The sequence below is a fragment of the Danio rerio genome, chromosome 7 (genome assembly GCF_049306965.1).
Source record: "Danio rerio strain Tuebingen ecotype United States chromosome 7, GRCz12tu, whole genome shotgun sequence".
Lineage (NCBI taxonomy): Eukaryota > Metazoa > Chordata > Actinopteri > Cypriniformes > Danionidae > Danio > Danio rerio.
The window spans coordinates 38,080,224-38,104,731 of NC_133182.1; the positions used below are offsets into that span (position 1 = coordinate 38,080,224).

At 35.6% G+C, this 24,508-nt stretch overlaps 1 protein-coding gene across 2 annotated transcripts in view; it reads right to left on the reverse strand.

The window, feature by feature from the left end:
- tent4b (terminal nucleotidyltransferase 4B) overlaps positions 1 to 24,508 on the reverse strand; it is a 34,700-nt gene that overhangs the window by 4,916 nt on the left and 5,276 nt on the right. For both annotated transcript variants that reach the window (NM_001326696.1, XM_073906951.1), the window contains exons 2-8: positions 10,534 to 10,657; positions 6,420 to 6,466; positions 5,518 to 5,638; positions 5,327 to 5,434; positions 3,196 to 3,324; positions 2,035 to 2,248; positions 1,096 to 1,222 (exon numbers count right to left, since the gene is read on the reverse strand). In NM_001326696.1, coding sequence (NP_001313625.1) covers positions 1,096 to 1,222; positions 2,035 to 2,248; positions 3,196 to 3,324; positions 5,327 to 5,434; positions 5,518 to 5,638; positions 6,420 to 6,466; positions 10,534 to 10,657 — 870 coding nt within the window. The remainder of the gene's footprint in view (positions 1 to 1,095; positions 1,223 to 2,034; positions 2,249 to 3,195; positions 3,325 to 5,326; positions 5,435 to 5,517; positions 5,639 to 6,419; positions 6,467 to 10,533; positions 10,658 to 24,508) is intronic.

Below are 24,508 nucleotides of genomic sequence, written 5' to 3' on the forward strand. Positions count from 1 at the left end.
CTGGCTGTAGACCATTGTCAATCAATCTTCTCCATGCTGTGTCGCCTGTACAGTACAGGATGCGTTCAGCTTGCCAAATGTATATAAATCTTCGTTCGCTAGCAGTGTGATTCTAAAGTGCTGTACTCTATGTTTGCAGGTTTTCTCCCCACAATGTCGACAAAACGTTCTGCACCGTCAAATGCATCTGCGATAGCACCCAAAAGGCAGAGGAAGATGCTAACCATCACACAAAAAGTTGCACTTCTGGACATGCTAAAGGAAGGTAGAAGTTACGAGGTTGTACGTGGCTTTGGTTTTATTCCATAATACTAAACTGATTTTTCTAGGAAAGTTTGAACTTTGAGAGAGTTTAAACACAAGAGAAAAGTATGAAAATGTTAACGCCTGTCTGAGGAAAGTGTTGAAGTGTGTAGTGAGGGGTATTACAGACTTAATCTATAGTAATTGTGAAAAAAAATGAACCCTACTACTATTAACATAACCCTATTGCGGGTTATTTTTAGAACATAACTCAGTTTCAGTCCAATGACCTTCATAAGGTTAGTATATGAACTGTAAAACTGACAGCAAATGTTCTTACTTTCTTGCAATCTGTAAAAATGGTAAGCTTGTCTGTTTTAGGTTTGAATATAAATATAAATAAAACATAATTTATAGAATTTGTCAAAATTATTAGCTTGTGCATCTTAGGTTTGATAATATATAGAATATAATATATAAAACATTTGTCAAAACTTCAACTAGTCTATTTAAGCTCTAAATATATAGAATAAATATATTCAGTAAATATATCCACTGTCACTTTTACAGCACAGTGCATCAAAGAACAGTTTCACATGTTTTCCCTTAAACCACAAGCGCATAGAGCAGATTGATGCTTTCAGTAGAGATGGGCATCTTATTTAGTATTGCAGTCGATAGTGATGACTGTGCATTAACATCCGTCAACTATTTAGGTACAGCAAAGAGTGGTGTGAACTAATTTCGCCAGTGTACTTTTTACTCAAATGTATGCATTCATAATATCCATCTCTCTGCCTGCATAAAGTCTACATATTGCTTCAAAACATTTACAACTCTCTTTTGTCTCACCTTTCTGACTTGTTGTTGGGGTAGTACTTGGCAATTGGGGATACGGCATGACTTAAGATGACATAAGCGTAATCAAAAGCCTCTTTCACCTGCATTGCCCCATATGAACTTCGCCCAACATCATTTCCTATAATGCAGTCATACAGAAACAGCAATCAGATCATCCTTTCACAAAAACTCTGATGACATTTTCATATCAGTTCAAATGTAAAGCAAGGGTCAGTTCTTAGTATTGATATGAACTTTTTAGATACAAACACGTTCATGCACAATAATCGACTTTAAAAAAAAAAAAAAAAAGGACAATAATTTATGCAGTCATAAACGTGTTTACTGCTAATATACCAGTGATTGACACCTTTACCGATATCAAAATGCTTTATTGATGCAAAATTAATTTATACAGTTATTACTTACGCCGATTAACATTTTTTTTGAGTAGGCCTAGGCTACTATAATAAAGAAAATCTTCTCTAAATGTAGAAGTAAATACATTGATATGGATTGAAATAAATGATGATTACTTGACACATAAAAGTGTAAAGCCTGCAGCTCACAACAAATGTGGAAAGTTATTTGCGTGTCATATTAAACAAACTGTTTACAGCTAAATTAATGTAATTTTGCTCACATGGATAATTGAATATTATTCAGATGATGACATTACGCTGCTGTGCCATCAGCCAATCGATGCATTGCTGATCATAATTTCGAGGATTGATGGATCTGTCCTTAACATCTGCAATCGCAGCAATCTCAGATCAGTTTATCCAGATATTTTAATCTGATTCTCAAACTTGTGTGAAGAACCAAATTAGTTAGAAATCAGTTATCAAGATTAAAAGATCCAGAATCTGCCAAAATCATCTTAGATCATTTAATCGAGGTACGAAGAACAGACCCCAGGTGACTGTTTGAAGTGTGTCAGTGTGCGTTTACCTGGCTGCAATGGATCTTCAATGTAAAGCATAGACGGTCTGTATCCATCCAGCATGCTTTTCTGCACTTCATCTTTGGCCACATATGAGCCTCCGTCTTTGATTCTGATCCCTGTCTTCAGGTAGTTAAAATGCCGTCCATAGAGCTCAAAAAACTCAATCAGCAGTACACCCAAGTTTGGGTTTGAGCTGCTCACGTCCTCTCTACAGTGCAGCTGGCAAATAAAACAGCAACAGTAATTTGACTAGATTGTTGGCATATGGGCATAAAAACAATCATCACTGAATGAGTAATTTTTCAACTATAAAACAAATCTGCAGAGGTGTATGCCAAAATGTAAGATTCTGCAATCTGATATTCACAAAATATCACATCCTTCTTCAGAGTGTGAGAAGTATGAATTTAAAGCTCTATTTAAAGCTTTTCTGCTCACCAAGGCTTTACAAAGGGATGTGTTACATAATTTGCATACATAATTTGTCTGTTTCTATACAACTTTTTATTCCACAAACTGATGTGAGAGTTGATTTTTTTCTTTGGGCTTTTGCAAAAAATTAAACTGTAAAAAACCTTGACTGTAAAATGTTGAAAGATGACAAGAATTTTAAACCTGACTTCATCCAAATGTTCAAATGTGTGTACTAGACGTGTGTAAATCAGCATGTATTTAAAACAATAGCTCACTGACAAATTTGAATAAAAACAATAAACATAATATTAGATATTAAAACTATTTGGTTATTATTATTATTATTAGCTATTTTCACCCTATTCACTTGCACAGTCTTATAATTTTTAATAATAAATTAATTAGTTTCTATTTTAATTGATTTCACCTATTTTAATTTAACTTACTTATGGAAAATCTGAATTATCCACAGCCAGTTCTCCAATCTTCAGTGCCATATTATTATTCAGAAATTCTTATCATATGCAAATTTGATACCATATTTAAGAACCACAAGATTCTTTAAAGAATAAAAAGCTTAAATAAACACCATTTAAGCTTAAACAAACATTCAACAAGTATTTGTTCCAAATGAAAATCCTTTGTTATAATGTCACACTCAACTGTCTGGGTGCAGTGCATAATGCAAGCAGCCAAGTAGGATTTATTTAAGAGTACTAGCGAGTGTGTGTGATTCGAAGTAAATGTCTTACCTGTAGGAAGCTGACAGCCATGAGAAACAGACTGTATGATCCGATTCCTCCTGTGAAAACCTCATTCAGCTCTCTCTGCAGTAAAAACTGCTTTAAAACCAGCACCAGGTACGGTAACACAGGATATTGCTAAACAAAAAACACAAGAAAGAAGAAATTAAAAACCTACTTGCATTTTAACACTATACCTGCAACACAGAGCAATTGTTTTACATGCCTCAAGTGAGAATTAATTTATGGTTGCTTTTACACCAATTTACAAAGAACTAAAAAACAAAACACTTTGGGGCAGATGTTTTAGATTGAACTGCTTTTTTTAGATTCGAAGTGCTCTTTCATTTCAATATGCTTACGTACCAAACAAAAATGCAATGTTGTTTTAACCACTGCACCCGAAGGAGCTCAACTGAAACTTTATTTTATGCATCTTTACTTTAAGATCTGTAGTACTGACTCTTATTTCCCTGAATTGGTCCCATTTCAAGATCTCTTCTTCATTATACAGAACATTTCCTTTGCAACAATCACATGAAGCTTCATCTCGTTAAAAAAAAAAATAATTAATTAATCTTGTTGATATAATAAAAACAAAAATTCTGTCCATTTTTAATCAGGAAATCTCATGTCTTCAGTGTTTCAATTGTCGAAAGAAATCAATAAAACCGCGTATAAACAATGTCACCCAACATTAAATGTAGTTTAGGATAGCCATGAAGTCTGGAGAAGAGCATTTCTCTAAATATTTGGACTACATTAGCCCATGTATTGATTATATTTTACTTTAACTGTTAGTGGTTTCAAATAAAACTGTCATGACGGTCATATTTTTAAAAAATAAACTGCAGTACAAGCAGTTTCATAATCAGAAGTAGAACTGCCTTGTGCGAAAGTAATAGGGTTCCATAGTTAGTTTAAAGCAATAGCCAAAGACTTAGCCAACAAATTTGTCATATAAATTTAAATATATTTAAAGACAGAGCCAATTTTGTTCAGTAAACCACTGTTTAATTCTCTTTACCAAAAACAGCAAATCATGTCATTTTTGTGCACTGTTATACCATTACGTGAAAAAAAGCATTCAATCTTCAAAGGCATAGTGTAGTTGTAATGTGTTATTATAGGATCTGGTGAAGATCAAGTGTAGTTTGCTCAGATTAGCTTCTAAAATCTAAACATCTCCATTTTAAATTCTAATTACATTTGAGGCTGCACTTACACTGCATGGCTCAAGAGACTCAATTCAGATTTTTTTTCCCCATGTGGCACAGATCGTACAAGACCCATGTTCGTGTAAGCAGGAAAGAATCACATGGATTCTGACTTACTCAAATCAGATTCAGGCCTTGTTCATTTGTGGAAATGTATCTTATATGAATCGGATCTGTGCCCTTGTGTCTAGTAAAAGCAGGTAGATCGATTTATCACTTATCAATGAGAGTCACGCGTCATAAAAAATAAAAAAAATTTGCGAAGGACATAAAAAATGGAATGTTTTCATTCCAAAACAGACTTCAACAGAGTCCTGCACCTTAAATCTCATACACAAGGACTAAAAAGCTTTGATATTGTCATGTTGCACAAGTATTTAAGCATGTTTAAAGAGAAAGAGAGAGAGTGCAACATCCACCACATAACCAATATAAACTATTACAAAACTGTTGCATATATCATATGCATAAATCACACCATGGACATTACATTAAGATGCCTACAGGTTTAAAAGGTCTAGATTAAATGAAGATGGCCAAATGAGAACTTTGCCATAAACTATAGTAAAATAACAAATCAAAAAAAAATTTAAATAAATTTAACCCTGCAAACAGATTAAATACAGAAATGGAGTAAAGATTTTTTTTTTAATCATCAGCTGTCAGTCAGCGCTCTGTCTTTTTTTCTTGCTCATTGCACCTTTGCAGTGTACTGTGTAAATGCAGACAATCAGATACAAGACACGTTTAAGATATGATGCAATCGGGTTATTAAAAAAAATAAATATTTCAGATACTGTCACAAAATCGGAATTGACCATCAAGATCTGCAGTGTAAATGCAGCCTATAATCCCTTCTAAAAAAATTCAATTTCCCTCGAGACTCTCAGAGAAATAGACAATAAAAACAACTCCACACTCACCTGCTTGTAGTCCTTGATGAGGTTTGCAGCTTTTACACCACTCTGTACATTAAAGCTGATGTCCACTTTCACCTCTGTGTGCGAGTCCATCAACTTAATAATGGGAACCTACAAACACAAAGAGCATTAAATACATGCAGACAGACAACAAATACACTCAAGACACATGTATGACACACAGCAGTGCTTACCGTTGCTTTGTCCAGGACTTTAATAGAGTTTTCATCTGCAACTTTTCTCTTGCGTAGAGCCTCCTCCAGAGTCCAGAGAGGTAAAGTCTCCCAGTTACCAAACACCACCAAGTCTATATCACTGATATAATGACAGAGGAGAAAGTGTCAAAGTGAAGCAAAAAGAAAACATTCTCTTCATCAATAAAATCTTTTAGGGAGCACCAATGTGTATTTCAAATCTGTGATTCAGAACGATTTAGATTTTTTACATTTAATAATAAAAAAAACAAACAACAACGCACCTATGTTACGGATCAGTTTTCTAAAGGTACAACGAGGTACTAAGCCTAAAATGCTTCAGCAACTAGCACACATCTTAGCACATGCAGATTGATTCCACTAAGCCAGAGTTCAGTAATCCAGGTGACGTATAAATGCAGTTTGAGCGGTGTTGAGTAACGAGAGATTGGCTCTCGCAAAGAAAAAAATGCACACACTCAAAATCCCAGGAGACGCGAAGCTAAAAAGTCCAAATTTGAATTTCCTCAATGCAAACACACAAATGTGAACAAAAGCACACACCTGCATATTATAATACTTGCATATTACTTAAAAAGATTTAGAACAGACTTTCGTTTAACTAATAAAACATGGATAGAGAAGGTCATTTAAAAGGATAATTCACTCAAAAGATTGTCATCATTTCATGTCATTCATCAGTAAAAGAGATTTAAGCATGATGAACAATGTTAGCTGTAACCATTGATCTCCATGGTATTTGTTCTTTCTCTACTATAGAAGTCAGTGGTTACAGGTTTCTAACATTTTTCAAAATAACTTATTTTGTGTAAACTATAGCTTTAAGATATTATTCAGATTACTTAGTGGGTAAAAACAAAGTACAAAAATCATAGCATTACCTTGTTGGCAAATACAAGCCAGTGCTGAAGCTCCCAAACACACAAACCTGCCATCAGAAAACAGAAAAAACAAACAGAAACTGTAAAGTCAATCTCCATCATGCAACAGCCCTTCTTATTTTTATATGGAAAACAGGAAAGATGTTCCTTACGTAATGCTCCCAATTCTGACTGTATGAGAGAACAATTGTAAGCAATTGCAAAAACACACTAGGACTGAAACTGATTAGATGTACCCTCACATAAACAAAAGATTTACTTTTAAAATAATTAAAAAACATACATACACATATAAATGATATATAAACTATTTGGCCAAGCACAGATCATAAATCAAGCTTAAAAGCAAACTAAATAAGCAGTGAATTATTAATTCGCACATGAACCTGTACTGTATGTGGTTCAAAAATAGCAGGTCAGGCCTCTCTCTGGTCTGTTGAATAATCTTCTTACAGCGAGACAAACTATTTGTGTTCTTTAGGTAATACTGAGAGGGTAATTGAGAACAATTGATCTTTAGTACTAACCATTAGTGGCTGTTCGCCTGTGCGCTGCTTTCAGCTCATAGAAGAAATTATCGTTTTAGGAGCTAGAACGGCTGACAATAAACATGCATTCCCAAATGACACCAGCTACACAGACACATGCACAGACAAAAAGATAATAATTTGGTTTCCTCAGTCTGAAAATGCAGGAAGACAAATAAAGCACTGAGAGATCCAAATTTATAAACGACTGTGATTAATAATTTGATTGCGCAGTTAAAAAATTACGTCTTTGCTACAAGAGCCTTGCCTAGAAACATGCAGTCTTACATTACTAGACATATTATTATGTCTCCTTGAATCATCCTGACCTCTGAGCTAAATATAAAGACAGTTACAACCATGAAGCATTTTATTTACACAACACGAAGGTCAAGCCAGGTCACTGACACATATTTTTATACAAACAACTTCTTCAAACAGACACAAGCACAATAAAAATCACTTGTGTCTTTTATTTGACTTTCAACACACATTTGGCAAATTTTACCCTTTGCTTGAAAACTTCTGCAAGCTCTTGCCTGCCTTCAAAACTCCAGATTTAACATTAAATAGAAATACTGATCTAAGTGATATAAGCTCTAGGCATGGTCAGGCACAAAATTCTGACAGTATAATAACCTTAGATAAACATATCACGGTTTCACCGTATTGTGATTACTGTTTTAAAATATGTTCTTTTTAAATCTCTGCATATAAAACAAGCTTTTCTCCTATTAAAAACAATACATTTTATTTTTTTATTTTGAAGCAGTAAACATGTTAGGCCAGGGCTGTGCAATTTGGGAAAATATCTAATTACAATTTTTTTTTAACATATTGCAATTTAATTTTATAGTCAATTTAAGTGCTGTTTGTTTTATTTCCTTGTGCTGGCAACAATTACAAATGACTTGTTTTTGTTCTGTGTCTGACTTTAAAACTAAAATGTTTCTATATTACTGATGTGCTTTTATATTAATTTGGCTATTAATGCTTCTGAAGTGGCAGGCGACATCATACCACTCATCTGCACTTTTCTGTTTGTTTGTTTTTATTTTATTGTGAGCATTCCGCGTAGTTCAGTCACACAATTCTGAATGGGCAGTACGAAAATGTGCTTACTCAATTGACTTGCTAAGCCTGGTTTATATTTCTGCGTCAAGTGATCGACGTGACCCATGGCGCAAGCCTTGCGCGTAGTCGTGTATTTGTACTTCTGCACGCTGTTTCTGTTGCTCTGCAATACCACTTGTGAAATACTAGCTGGTAGTGGTTGTGTCTGTGTCGAGTTTCTTCTCTGGTGTTTTGTTTTTTCTGAACGCTTCCTTAAAATGTACAAATGGCTCAAATTTACTCATTTTGAGGCGGGAACCGGCGAACCAGCAACAACTTTAATTATAAGGAAACACAAAACAACAATCTCCACCCAGAGGTCCTTCACGGAATTCCCCACTTGTATCCATTTGCTGCATCGGGCTCGCACTGCTCTCACCTCTGCCCACACTCGTCACCGCTACCAAGCCAACCAATCACAGAGCTTGCGCTATAGGCGCTCATACATTTTTTGAGAGGTGCGCGTCAACGTCACCGATGGCCATTTAAAGGGCTATGTGTTTTTGTTTCCTGTATTGTGGCCTAAATAAACTAGTAATAAAATAAAATAGTAGTCAAAAAAATAAAAAATTACATTTACCATGGGAATGGTATAACAGAACATTTTAGAGGTTAACCTTAACCTTATTGTCTCATGCCTAATAAGCTCACTTACATTCAACTAAAGCAGTACCTCATGTGGTGCTTTGTTTATTGAAGTTTTATTTAAAGGATAAGTTCAGCCCCTAAAAAATAAATAAAGTTAAATAATTCAGTTGTTAATTACTCGCCCTCATATCATTTTATTCTCCAGAGATATTTAGTCATCCTCGCAATACAAAACCTTCCATGTGGCCTCAGCGGTTTAACTGTGATCGGACAAAGCTCCAAAAACACTTATGTGCAGCGAAAAAAAAAACATAAGAACTTCGTTTGCCACTATGTTCTCTTCATTATCAGGTCATCAGGGTGTGCGTTTACTATGGGCAACATATTGCTATTCGTCAGAAGTGCAATATGAAAGCGGTGCATTGCCTGTATTAAACGCATACCCTGATTTGAGGCTGAATATTTGGGTGATAAAGGCAAGGCAAGACAAGTTTATTTGCACATTTCATACACAATGGTAAATTATTTTTATACACAATGGTAAAGTGTTTTACATAAACAAGAATAAAGAAAATAACAAGAAAATAAAAATGATTAAACAAATTTAAAATGATTAAAACAGATAAAAACAGGTTAAAATGTGTTTAAACAGGTTATGAAATAATAAAAAAGAAAAGAAAGACATAATAGTGTGATCTTGTGAATAGTGTAGAGTTGTTTTTACAGTTTTGGAGCTTTGTAGGATTACTGAAGCCACATGGAATGTTTTGACTGTTGTCTAGGGACCATTTCTGTATATGGAGGAGGTAAGAGCCTCTCAGATTCAACCTAAAATAGCTCAATTTGTGTTCTGATGGTGAACAAATGTCTCAGGAGATGTCACAACTTGAGAATGTATCTAATAATAGAACTTTGTATTTTTATGTGAACTAATCTTTTAAGAATAAATAAGCTCAACATATATTAGACTTCTTAAAAAAATTACATTTACATAGGCTTAAACAAAACTATCAATACTAGGCTACTTTACTTATGACATCAATATCAAACTACACATAAATGCAACCCATAGTGTAATTAAACATCGTCCGATATGCGACTAACAACAAAAACAAAACAAGACCCAGAGAAAGCATGTTGATCTCTGATCATAGTTTAGTGCATGTTCTGCAAAAAGTAATCACTAATTTTGCAAAACGAATCCTTTGTTTTTGATGGCAACATTTGAATGTGTGTAAAATTTAGTCAAAGCATGAGTAGTCAAAAGTCATTTTTAACTGTAATATCTAAATCTCTGATTGGCTACTTACTGCATTCATAAGCACAACACATTTTTATGTATGTTCACCCTTGACAATAGTTTAGTTAAACTACAGAGGAATTTCTTTCCCCTATTATCTTGAATTTGACTGAATTGTGACTGGTAAATGTAAGCGTCTCTAATATTCATACAGCTTAAAGACATAAGGTGATTGGACAACAGTCAAATGTGACTGTTCTGAGCAATGCCTATTATAAACATTGCATATAATGCAAATTTACAGTTAAATTGTTAAACATATCATTTTAGATATAGACATAAACTGAGGAAAGGATGTCTTGTATTTTAGATAGGTTCCAGTTACAACTTAATAATGGTGTCCCCCAAGACTCTATAATTAGACCTCTGCTCTTTCCTCTGCATGTCCATGACATTAATGTAAAGGTGAACTACTGCAAGAACAAATTTGATCTGTGACCTTTAAAAGGTCAACTGTAAAACCTGAAAACATGCAAGTGTTTGTATTTATTCGTTGATTACAGGTACCACTTGATTGAAAGAATTAAGCAGGAATAAAGATCACATAATCATCAACAGAAACTAAGCATGGAGGAGTAAAACCAACCTCAGCATTGGGCCACAAGTCCTTGATGACTCTCTGGATCCTGGCCACCACCTCATGCCTCATTTGCTCCTCCTCTGGACGAGGAGATATGTACTCATAAAAGTCCTTTATCTCTTCATGCAGCCTGGAGAGAGTGAGAGAGAAATTAATAATTGTTACATAATCTGCTTCCCCAAAGAGAGATTGGATGATTAGCAATAAAACTCTTTAATGTTTAACACAAATACTTGGGTGTTTTGGCGGCACAATACCACATATTTGAAGTTGTTTATGATAAGCCTGTTTTCTTGACTGAGAGCATTATTCCATAACAATAAATAGCCCGATAACATGGCACATGCGAAAGTGTGCACAATCAAAATAGCCATTCCTGAAACATAAAGTACTTTACATATGAATGTTACAATTTCTATTACAAGTTATTCATTTAGTGCATGCTTGGTCAATGAATCAATGAATTCTTCAATATATATAATCAATAAACAAATCAAAATGACATAAAACTTTTTTTTTTGCTTACAGGTAGGCAATTAAAAATACTATTTACCACAAGTCAGAATACTATGGCCCAATCCTAATTCTATACTGCTACCACTTCGCCTTCCCCTAGAACCTTGAAAATGAGTGTGAAGGTGTAGGGACAGAAGTATTCCCCTAAGGACACCACTTCACTACACACCTCATGTCTACACAAGTGCACACGTTGCCAGCACACAGTGAGCATTTTCAATTCATTCATACAGAACCTGAGCGCACCACTGCTCTTTATTAATGTCATCAAAAGGCAGTGTGGTGCGTCTTACGTTTTTATAACTGAAAAGTGCATTTGGTGCGATCGGCCCAGCTTGTTAAGTTGTTTTGCATAGTATTTAGACAAATGCTGTTCATTTTCAGCTCAAAAGCATACAAGCCTCCGGGTCTCCTCAGGCGTCGCTGTAACAGCTGCTGAATCATGTTGCAAGAAACATAAAAATGAACTGTATTTACAGAGCGCTCATATTCATGCATGTAACCACAACAAACAACATTAACATTGTACCAGATGTGCCACCAGAATTTTCCGACATGCTGTGCTATTCTGTCAAGTAATTGAAACATCGGTTTTTAGAATTTAAACTATTGTGTAATAGGTTGTGGTGATTAGCAAGTGACAATAAAAAGAAATTCTAAACAACATTTTGAAGATCATGACTATAACACATTCCCTCTTTATGTATGTACTAAATAATTAATAGATATGTAGAACATTTTATTTATTTATTTTTTTTACATATTTTGTGGGTCTCATTGCCTGCTTTTGCAGCTAATGTATTCAGGGAAAAATTTTGACCACCCAAAAAATCTTTGTTTAAGGGGCTATTTTGCCCTTCCTCTTACCCCTACACCCCAAGCACTACAGAATTGCGACACGCCTACCCCTTCTTGTGAATGCATGAACCAAGGAGTAGAGATAAGCGGTAGGGTTAAGGGGTGGATTTGGGATTAGTTCTAATTCAGGATACCAGACAAATAAATAAACAAATTCACACCCTAGTCACAGGTAACAAAAGAGAAAGCTTGTGAGGCTTTTGAGACTGGAAGAGTGTAGCTTGGTGCTGCCTCATTAACATTTCTCATCATCTGAACCTAGAAAGCAGCACACCATTCAATTAACCCAATATGACCCAGCATTTCAAGCTCATTTCAGCCTGTGTGCTACATTATATGTAATGCTGCATGAGAGACCTCAGCAAAAATAATATATATGCAAGCTGCTTAAAGCAGCAGTAGTAAATCACTAAAAGCCGTCTACTCAACATACTGAACTTGCATGCCACCAAGACACCTGCTAACACCTCTACCTGCTATCTCTTAATAAATCTATTCTAGTGCTTGCCTGCTGTCAATCGCATGAACAGCGCCAAACCTGAAGATGTCTAACAAATACACCTCAATCCTCACTCACACACACATATAGCTGCTGCAAGTGGTTTTATCATTCTGTACAAGTCGTGCTGAGTTTGCTCAGGCATGACTCAAGTAATATCCAACAACTCTCCTGTAGCTCAAACTTGGCACTAGCAATGACAAAGTTGAAAGCAAATGCATACACGTAAATGAGAGCAATAGGAACATATAGGAGACATTTTCACACCTGGCTTCTGAACCTGGCCCATTTAGGTCATCAGGACAGTTAGTATTTGTTAAACAAAAGTTTTTCTTTGTTTAAGCTGCGAAATCCATCCTCAAAAATAGAATTCAATTAATTTAAACATTGTAGTGTTTTTATACTAATTCTGGTCAAATATTTATGTGGTTATTTTAATATTAATTTAATTAGCAAATATAATTTCTGGGAGTAAGAATGATAGTTCATCTTATTCATGTTTTGTTATAATTATTGAATCACTATTGGTTCTTATTTCTCTTGCTTGATTTTGTACTAAAGCGAGTTTTTTAAATATTTGATTGTTTTCATCTTATGTAAAAAAAATTCAATGATTAATTTAATACATTTGTATGCCTTTTCTCCAAACTTTTCCATGGACCCCCAAAACTCTATTGTTGCCTCATTGGGTCCCCAGACTCCATGTTTGAAAACCCCAAGCTTAAAGATGCAAACAAAAAAATAAACAAAATAAAATATTTCTACTACAAAACAGCAATCCAACATTGCCTAAACTGGTACACGTTGAAGTCATAGTTTTGTCTTAAAGAAAGGAACATGCAGGCTTAAAACGCTCTTGGAAACGTAAATGGTAGAAACAGAAATGTTCAATAGGCGACTCACTATTCACTTGCATTTGAAACTCGCTTATTGCCATGCACTTGTTCATTTGTGGCTGTGCTTTAGTCTTAAGTCAACTAGCTTTTTAATTGGGTTTTCAAACACACAACTAGATTTCTGATTGAAAAGATTCAACATTGGAAATAGAAAACAGGGCCCAAAATCTGCCCAATTATTTTACAAATGTGTGCCCCACTTTAGCTGACACACAATCTACACAGTACATTTACCCAGTTTACAGAGTACCTGACTTGCTGTCTGACATGCATCTCTTAAGAAGAGCGTATGTCTTTCTTCCAGAGGTTTTAAACAGAATCAGAATTGAAACTGAACTAGAGTGGACGCTGCAATTACACCTACACTAAATGAATGTTCTGCTTTGGTTTTTCTATATTTGCTAACTGCTAGAGATTTCTAACATTAAAACATTGTTCTTTCACAATGTCACCCTGACAGTAAGTCAATGTTGGTGGGCTGCATTTTATTCATTTGCACAAATCCAAATAACGGTTTACATACATTTATTCATTTAGCAGTCGCTTTTTTCCAAAGCAATGTACAGGTGAGGATACATCCCCAAATCCCAGAAGCATCATTTTTGTTTGACCAAAGCAATTTCTGACATCATTTAATCTTAATAAAGGTTCATTTATTAGTTATGTGAGAAGCAAAAGGATTCCTTACGTCATCCATCATTCTGGACAGTTCAAATCACACCCTAAAGAACAACTTGCACTCTAGGAATTCTAGGCATCTCATTACTTGTGAATGTGACTAATTAAAATGCTAAGCATTATTCAAAAAGATTGAACAATATACATGTCGAATCAAACGTGAATTCAGAAATTCCTATTTTCTATCTCAAGAAAGATCTTAGTACGGTCACCCACGCTGCCCAAACAAGCAAATCCTGCAAAGCTGTGAGCATAGACATCAACAAAGACACACACAAACACACATGTCTCTTGGGGTCTGATCAGTGTCTAAACACATTTTTGTCTAAATGTACTGGTGAAACACAACTGCATGAGAAAGTTGTGCCCTGGGCAGGACGCTCCGCAGAGGCAGTCTGACAGCATTCATAAGAGCAGGTCATAACTGCAACACCAACACACCCACTGCAGATGCACACTCACCACCACACAAGTTTAGTGCTCTGGGACACGAGGTGGGACATGCAAACAAAAAAAAGCAGACACCAAAGGTTGGTCGGTACAGCTATCTTTGTGGGAACTTGCTATGCTTCGGCTATTTTTTTGTTTTTTTACATGCACCTAATATTAATTTATATCCACTAAACCCAACCTTCAGAATTCTTTTTTTTTTCTTCAGATAAGCACAATTTTGAATTTTAATAATGTATTAGCCTACAAGACAATAGCATTGAACTTTTTATGCTCCAAAAATGTAACACTTTACTCAATATTTTAGTTACTGATCCCAGCTAAATCTGAATGAAAATTGCTACACCAAATGTCTTTTATCTTTAAGAAAACATTTTGTCCTCACAATGTTGAGAAGATAAATGTTCTGGATTTTTACAATTTTCAAAACAACTTCATACATTTGTGTTAGGGATGCTTGAAATAATCGATTAATCGTTAACCGAAAGGGTGCGTTTGTAACCGATTAATGGTATCAGTTAACGAATAAAAAAATATTCTTTTATATATTTTTAGAGTTTGGCTGCATAAGGGGCCAATCGAATGCGCTTTTTGCGCTAAGAGGAGCATCTTTTGAATGGTTTACTAAAAGCCGCAAGGGTTTTGCACTTGGCTCATCCCAGAGCTGCAGTGTTTGTGTTGTCAAGAAAACTACAGTGAACTTTTAAAGAGCATGGATTCCACTACATTTATTCTTCCATGGCAGGGCGCCACATCAAAATGCATACCTCCGCAGCTACATTACAGCTTCCCATTCAAAACATTTTGTTATTGTTGTTGTTTTTAATAGCGGGTTATAACTGCACCAAAACAGATTAAAGGATAAGTGAATTACAAAAGCGCAAACTTTTCTGTAACCGTAGTAGTAAAGTGCGATATTTGTTAAACCCTTTAGGGTTACGTGCTGACTGACTGACAGGTGCATAGTGCGTGAAGCCAGCAAACATGATGTAGCTTTCAGTTATGATGAACACATTTTCCATAATTTTAATTTATTTATAGATAAAGGTCTGTGGTTCTGCACACAGTAACTTTATCTTGCTGGAGTTTTTAGCCGTTTCACTTTTCTTCAGGGAGCATTAATGCCGCTCTACAGCTGTATTGGAGACATTCAGAAATATTCCTAGCAAATCTAATAAATGTTGGAGACATACACACAGCATAAACGCACTAAATCACATTTCAGCAGCATTTATTTAAAAGTGCACCAGAAGATCCGCGCTTGACCAGTGTATTTGAGGGGTGTGCAAGAGGTTTTGTTCACAAGCAGTGAAAATCGGCGCGCTTCTTTTTTCCTTGTCAACACAAAAGGCATTTTTGGAATGAAAAATCACGTTTGCTGTGATCAGCCCCTTAATGTGCAACTGCAACACATATTGTTAACTCGCGGAACGATATTATGTAACCACACGTGTCTACATTTGCCAAAGAAGTAAAATGGAAGAAGAATATTGCTGTTGATGCCAAACCAGCGCTGATGCTAATAGCCTCCTGGATCTGCATTATAAACACAACAAATAGGCTTTAGCTTTCATTTTACAGCTTATAAAGCATGTATGCACATTAATACATATTTAAAGAACAAAACGGTATACAAAAAGTCAACATGTGCGTGCGCTGTCCTAGTCTTTTCATTACGTATCGCGCACACTTGAACCGCGAGAGTGGAAACGTTAAATCAAGACATAATTTTTACAATAATGATTTCTATTAAAAATGTAAAAAGCTTTTATGATATAATAATAACAGTGGGGCATTAAATACATGCATATTTTCCGTGGCGTGAGCAATTTGAGGAAAAAAAACATATGATGGAAAAAAAAAAAAACAGCCTATGCTGGTTTTTAAAAAAGGATCAGTCAGTGCTTTCGTTTTGTAATCTCAATTAATCATTTAATTAAACAAGAATTTAGGGCAGGACGATTCATTTTATTCATTTTCTTGGTGTATTCTGGTTTTCTATGCTGTTGGAAACACTGCAGGTGTGTGAAGATGCTCTGTTGTTATATTCTGTTATTAATATGCTAGCATGTTAAAATAAATCAGTATTTTAAAATGCAATATTTAATGTGTTAGACACTAAATAGACACGTCAATTGTTTTTTAAAAAATTATAATAATTTAATATTATTCCAACCAGTTAACCGTTTATATCCAAGTAACGAGCCGCGGTTGTCGGTTAGCAAAATTAACCGAAATAAGCATCCCTAAACAATTTACCTCACAGTTTTACATATGAGGGAATTCATTCAACTCCATAAGCTCTTGTGCATATTAAACTGTTGCAATTTTGCTCAATTTTAGAAAATATAGTTGTTTAAACAAGTCCTAAGTCAGATTTTGCTAATGTTCGGGTACACATTTTGGGGGGACTCATCAATAAGGATTTTCTCTGTTGGTATTTTGGCCCTTGAAAAGTAATGGCAGGGCCAGTAAAAGATTTTGCTTTGGACCGCATAAATAAAGCACACAACATTACACAATAAAATAAAAATAATACTAATAATAATACTACTAATAATAATACAAATATATTATCCCCACAATACTTTGATTGGAGGCGGGGAAAAAAAACCCCACATGAGTTTCACTTGTGCAGTCATGTAATAAAATGATGTGAAATATGTTGTTTTGGAACTACATTTTGTTCACACGATAATTTCTATTCACATATTTCACATGTGTTTTTACTGTGACTGACCTGTGGTTATTCTGCAAGCCATTATTGTGTTGTACCCCATAACACCACAATTTATGAAATCACACTAACTAATAAATACCAATCCTATTATGCACACATTTCTAAAATTAAGGATTAGGATTACAGTTAGGTATAGGGTGTATACATTTGTTTGCTTTGCAGCATAATATTCATTATGCCCATAAGAGTCCTTATAAAAAACATGGTTAGGCATGTGTTTTGCATTAATGTGCATTTCAGGCACATATGTTTGCATATGGGTGTGCACAAGTAAAGCTTGTGTTGTTTAATCAAGCCTAGATGAGTGTGCTTCACTTTTCGTGAAAAAAAAGATGATAAGTTTAGCCTAACAGCAGAACCGAAAGAGACCAAGAATGTAAACAAAGCCTCTGAATGTCCTCCTGCTCTCTGGTTCAGCTACAATATTATAGAGCACAGTAACAGACTGAGCAGAAGCTGACAAAGCAATACTTAATCAAAACAATTTAGAAAAAAAAAAACACTAAAAAAGCACTTAATCCAACATTTATTCATTTAAATAATTAACAATAGACAGTGTTTCACAGTTTAAAGAACACATTTGACTTCAGGGTTGTCCAGCCTGGCTATGGGACACACACAGAGGGCCTCTGAGTTTCGTTTCACAGAACTGACTGTACAGATCAGTTTCATTTCTCCAGAGCAGCCTGTTTGTCCTCCAATCAAACACAAGCAGCGTGCAGTTTACTCACAGCATCAGCCAATCAGAGAGCAGGCTCTGTCACTAGGAAACCGTTCGCCATGAGGCTTTTCACTGCCGCTGCATCAGGTTGACTGACACTACAAACACATGCCAAGCTGAAATTCTGAGATCACATACATTTACTTATGAGAGGAAGTTTTTCAAAATACCCCAATGTAATATCTCTGGTCTTTTGTGGCTCATTTTAAATGTTCCACAGACTGATTGAAAATAAACTCTAAATTTGGCATAAAATGACTAATGGTCAAGTTGAATCAATCATCGATGTATGTTTTCTTCCATACACTATTTAAACAACTATACATTCTAAAATTGCCTGAAGTCACTTGGGTGACCTAGGCAGGCCTTTTCCACTCAAAAACCCAAATATCAAAATCAAATCAACAATTAACGCACTAAATCAAGGCCCTATCCTACACTCTTTCCTATTAATCTGCTACACTCTGATGTAGGTCTCAAAGAACAAAAGATCTGCCACTGCTTTTGGTTTCATTGTGACTTAATTCACACACATTTCACCAGAACAGGAAGTTGTACCAATATGGTACTTTATACTGCAAATGTGTATTTGAGTGAGTCTCAGTGCTACAATAATAAGATGTGTCAGTGCAGTGGGATGTTGGTGATGAGTTTATATGTTATTTTGGTCACTTGCTGGCTGAAATCATGACTGCTTTAATCACTCTTTCCTTTCTGGGTGTCACCCACAACAGCTCTCTCAGGGCCTGGGATTCATGTCTAAGGAATTCCTTTGTTAATCTGAGGGAGCACTTGTGACAAAACACATATATATATGTCAGACACAATCAGATGCAATGCTATTGCTCATGATGATAAATGCCTTTCATGAAGCAGATTTAACTAAATAGGCGTTTTATGCACAGGCTGTCAGTTACACTACTGTTTAGTAAAAGTAACTGAAAAGACTAGATGTGTAAACCTACACAGATCTCACGGTCCGGTTGCGATTATCATGCCATCAATTCAGTTCAATTCGATACCTTGGTGCATTGACGATGCTTTCCATACACATTTTTATATTTTACTTCACAGCACAACAATTCTTGTATTAAAATGTATAAATATATGTATATATTATTTGTAATACAATTTTGTCTTTTAATACAAGTAGTCTAATATATTAACTGTACCTTTAAAAACTCATGTACATTCACAGAACAACCTGAGCATTTAAAGCAAATAAACACATAAATATCCTGCTCAATTTCTGAGCCTTGTCTAACGAATCCTTTCTTACTCCCCTATGATTGGTCACACGCTCAACAGTAAGGGCTGCGATGGGCTCTAACGCTCTGTCGCTGTTCATCAACGAGTGACACTGATAAACAGCAGGGCCAATCACAGCTGATCCATAATAGACATAGTGGAGAAATCTCGCTCTGCAGACACACGCTTGTGTCTGGATCCACAAGTATTGCTGTAACAGCTAAGAGGAAAGGAAACTAACTCACACCAGCAGGTAAGCTGGGCCACAGTGTGAGAGAGAAATGGCGTTTACTTTCTCCATAACAGTAAAACAGGGGCTTCTGCTGCAAGTGTCAGTGAAAGACTGTCCAGCAAATACACACGCAGTGAAATTGTGCACAAATTCTATGTTTTTAAGTACTTGGAGCATTGTAAATGCTCACGCTCACCTCCCTCACCAAAGTAAACTACAGCAATATAGCACATATGAGATAAATGACGTCAGTACATAATAAACGATTATGCCTATTACTGAACTGATACCAAATTGTCCACGTCTGCATCGGAGTGCAAGGAGGAAACAATTAATTTTCACACCCCTAGAAAGAACACAATAAAAAGATCACACTGAATTGGCAGATTTTTTTATATAGCTACAAACATTTTCAAATAAATGCTGTTCTGCCAATTTCTACATTTAAAGAAAATGAAAATTATCTACATTCAACATGTTTACATAATCTGATTTGAATACGATTAAGACAATACTCTGATTAATGTTTTACCAAGTAAACAGCAATTTTTAATTAATTTTATCCATCTAAAGTCATAATCAAACTAAACAGAAATGGAATCCCTATGGAGTTTGCTGATTTTAGTCGCATAATAGAAGTGCAGAACAGCCATGTAAACACTGAATATAATGATTTTCTTTGTTTTGCGACAAAGTAAATATGATATTAATGATTTATTTTGTTTTGTGACCGGATAGCCTATACAGACATGGATGTTTGAATTTAAGAATTCCCTTCTTTTTAACACAACAATAATGAAACGTAATAAAAACACCCCAACATAGACTGTGTACACAGTGAAAACAAACAACTGCAGCGTTTTAAACCACAGAGACATTTTGAACTCTTAGTTTGGTAAATACATGGCGCACTTGCAAACTAATCTCAGTTAGTTATTAAAACTTATTTTAAGCCATGGGGATATTTTTAAGCAACAAGTTTTTTTTTTTTTTTGCATTTATAGGCAGTTACATCATCAAAATCTTAAAACTCAATATAATACAGAAATTGTGAATTATTAAACTAAGTCTATGACAAAAAGGAAACTTTCAAAAGAGAAAACGTGTTCTCTGTCAATCTGGTGCATCTTATCAACAGCAGCTAGAAACAGGAGCAAACATTAGCATTTATAAGATTTGCAATCTTCTCCTAACCAGATTGTTCTTATAGCTCTCTTATAGCTCGTCAGATCAATGTTGTACATTAGTATTATACTGCATAAACGCCTATCAAAATCAGTTACCTTTCACATTTCTATTTTGAGGTCATGTCAACTTGACCAATTTTGACTTTAGAGCCAAACAAACAGCCATGACTTCTGTGTGAAGTGTACAGATGGGTTCTCTGATGGTACAAGTTCCAAAACATTTTCTTATTTTGACTGAAGGTCAATGCTGAGCTCTCATCTAGTTGTATTCAACACATGTAATCCGCAAGATTCACGTCAAGATATTATACAATTTCAGAGAGCACCCACCCAACTCTGACTCAGATTTGACCAAACCCTTCCTAGTACATTCAATGGGACAAAGCATAAACAAGTGCCCATTTCATGTTGCTAGGCACAGCATGACCTGCTGTCAGTTGAGCAAGTGAAGTCATTGTGTTGCTTTGCAGCTTCAGTGTTTAGCAGACCATGACAAACTACATTCAAACTTAACCCCATCACACATGCTAAGCACAATTGGTCATTGGATATGTGCTAACAGCTCAGCTCCTCTCATATTGATCCAATCACCTACAAACGTAGCGTGTTAAGGTTAAATTGGTATATCTTTAGCCACAAAAATTTATTCACACTGTTGTTTTGAAGCTGTATGATTTATTTTTTTATCTTTTGTGGCACTAGGTTTTGGGGAAAATTTTTACGAATGTGATCAATAACTCAAACACTTTGAGTCCTTCTTGTTTTTCATATTTCATATCCCAACTACCCGACTTAGCCCCTTTCACACTTATACCAGAAAATATACATAAAATTTACAGATCGACTTTAATGCTGTTTACGCAGTCAAGAATGTTCCACAGTTCAGAAAAGTACCATTCATTAAAAAATATTGGTAGACTCTGATATCATCAACCAGAAATAACCTCTAAACTGTGCTTGTATTCGTAAACATAAAGAGCTCAGTCAGGATTTTGCATTTGTGCAGCTGCTTTTGTACCAAAATACTTGATTATACAAGGAAAATGTTGTCTCTAAGCTGTAAAAAAGTTGACTCAACTTAAAATTAAAGCAAAAAATTTCAGGACATTTTTGATTTCACTCAACTTAAATAGAATCAAGTGCAGTAACTGGGTAGAAAGGTGAGTTGAGTCAACTCAAAAATGTCCTGATGTTGGTTGCCTTTAATTATTTTACAATGTAGCATCCAAAGGCAGAGGCACTACCTGCAGCTAATAACAACAACAACGTTTACACATTTGACCTAACAGAGATTTATGCAAAGTACATGGGTAATTCTGTAGGTATATGGATAAACCCTCTTTGAAACAAAAACAATGGCAGCAAATAAACATGTCTGACCAAAAAATTTAAAGAATTCAAAAATCACCTGCATCAGAATGTTCTGATTGGCCTGAAGTATCCGTCTCACGTCTGCTCGTTTTGAATCTGTACATGCTTTTACCAGCAATGTTCATTCTGCGCTATAACTTTACATTCTAGAAAATTGACAAAATTAATTTACTGGTCTTTCTCCTGTTTACAAATTCTCTTTTGTGGGTAATTTTCTGAAACAGTCTGTGAGGGGGCTAATTGCATCTGAAAAAGAGAAAAGAGTTTTGTTTTCATGTAGCCATGTGTTCTTGAAGTGAAAAGATTAACAAACAAGTTTGTGGCTTCAATTAATTCAATTCAATATCTGATAACTGTTGCTCATATTTTTGTCCCTCAAAATATTCAACAGAATATTGAATATTTAATTTCAATAGAAAAAAAAATCATTCAGATTTTGTACAATGTGAGGATATAATAAAAAAAATAAATTATAGACTTATTTTTCGGGTAAACTGGTATAAAGAGGTGTATTGGTTCTCAAAAATATGCACATTTTGCATTTCTGACACACCCATTTCAGTACTAATGAGATGATGACCTAAATTAAGTGTGTTATCAAGTGCTCATGCAAAATCGGAACCACTCATCTGATGTGATAAAAACAGATAGATTTAGCAATAGCCAAGCATTTCTTTTTCCCAAATGTCAATGCTGGTTCAAACTTTCTGCAACCGGTCTAAAAACAAGAATAAATAGGAGCAACATATTCTGACATCAACTCGTTCACCCCGAGCACCCTGGGAAAGTGCCCTTGTGATGAGGATGAGCTCTTGCTGAGTGGGCTAATGTGCGAGAGGCTGCTTGGGACAGTCATTCCTCCAGTACATGGCTCAGAGCTCACTCTCACGTCCTAATGGTAGTGACAGGATCAGTAAAACACAGTAAATTCAAGCTCTCGGGGAAGCCCCTGTGTGCTGGTACAACAGACTGCTTTTCTTTTACATTGAGTTCACTTCAACCAACTTGAAATTCCTCTTTTATGTACTATGGTGACAGGTTAACCTTATGACAGTGATTAAGGTGTATAAGCTGAACAGAAAACTATAATGAGAAAAACAGCAACCAGATGGAACCTAGATTTCTTTAAATAATAACCTGAAAGGGCATTAATGAAGCAGACAAAAATAGACCCTTACAGACCTCCTAGGTTGTTTATGAAAGCCTTTAGACCAGGGCTGCCCAAACTCGGTCCTGGAGGGCCGGTGTCCTGCATATTATAGTTCCAAACCCAATTAAACACACCTGAACCACCTAATCAAGCTCTTTCTAAGTATACTGGAAAGCTCCAGGCAGGTGTATTGAAGGAAGTTGGAACTAATTAATGCAGGACACTGGCACTCCAGGACCAAGGCTGCATCCGAAACCGCATACTTTCATACTATACAGTACGCTAAAATTAGTATGCGAGCCGAGTAGTATGTCCGAATTTATAGAATTCGAAAAACAGTATGCGAGAAGTACCCGAATGACTTACTACTTCTGGCGAGATTCCGGAGTGCGCATCCCATTCACACTGCGCTATCCCATGATGCCCCGAGAGCGAATTCATGAATGGGAGTAAAGCGATATAAATGACGCAGGTACGTCACGTGACTGTCAAAATAGCGGATGTAGTACATCCGAATTTTTATTCATACTTTTCACATTCATACTGTATAGAACGTACTTTTTTTAACGGCCGAGTAGTACGTTTAAATTCAAATGCAGTACCTACTGAGTAGTAGGCGGTTTCGGACGCAGCCCATGTTTGGACACCTCTGGTCTAGAGCATAGATCTCAAACTGGATTCTCTAGACCAATGGTCTCAAACTCAATTCCTGGAGGGTCACAGCTCTCTCCACAATTTAGCTCCAACTAGCTCTAACTAATACCTGCCTAATAGTTCCAGTAGTCTTGAACACCTTGATTAGTGGGATCAGGTTCGTTCTTTTAAGGTTAGAGTAAAACTGTGCAGGGCTGCGGCCTCTCCAGGAATCCAGCTCGAGATCTATGCTCTAGACCAGGGTGTCCAAACTCGGTCATGCAGGGCCGGTGTCCTGCATAGTTTAGCTCTAACTTCCTTCAACACACCTGCCTGGAGCTTTCCAGGATACTTAGAAAGAGCTTGATTAGCTGGTTCAGGTGTGTTTGGGGTTAGAACTAAAATATGCAGGACACCGGCCCTCCAGGACCGAGTTTGGGCAGCCCTGCTCTAGACTGACTTTTATGCAAATAAACAGGTCATGCGAAAAAAATTTGCATTCATTTGCAATATAGCCTCTTACAGCCAGCAAAGATTTATTAATAATTAAAAGTATCAGGTATGTTATTGTACTTTAATAACTTTCATTTTAAAAATATTTTAGTTTTGCACCACTTATTGTTATAGCAAAGAAAGCTGACAGTCCAAAAGCAGATTAATAAAATCATGCAATGCAGTATTTTCTGAATAACCAGTGGATTTAATAGTGTTGTTTAGAATAAAAAAGGAGGAACAAATACAGTTAAAAAAAAGAGGAACAAATCAATTCAAAGACTTTTAAAAAAAGTCTTAAATAATTAAA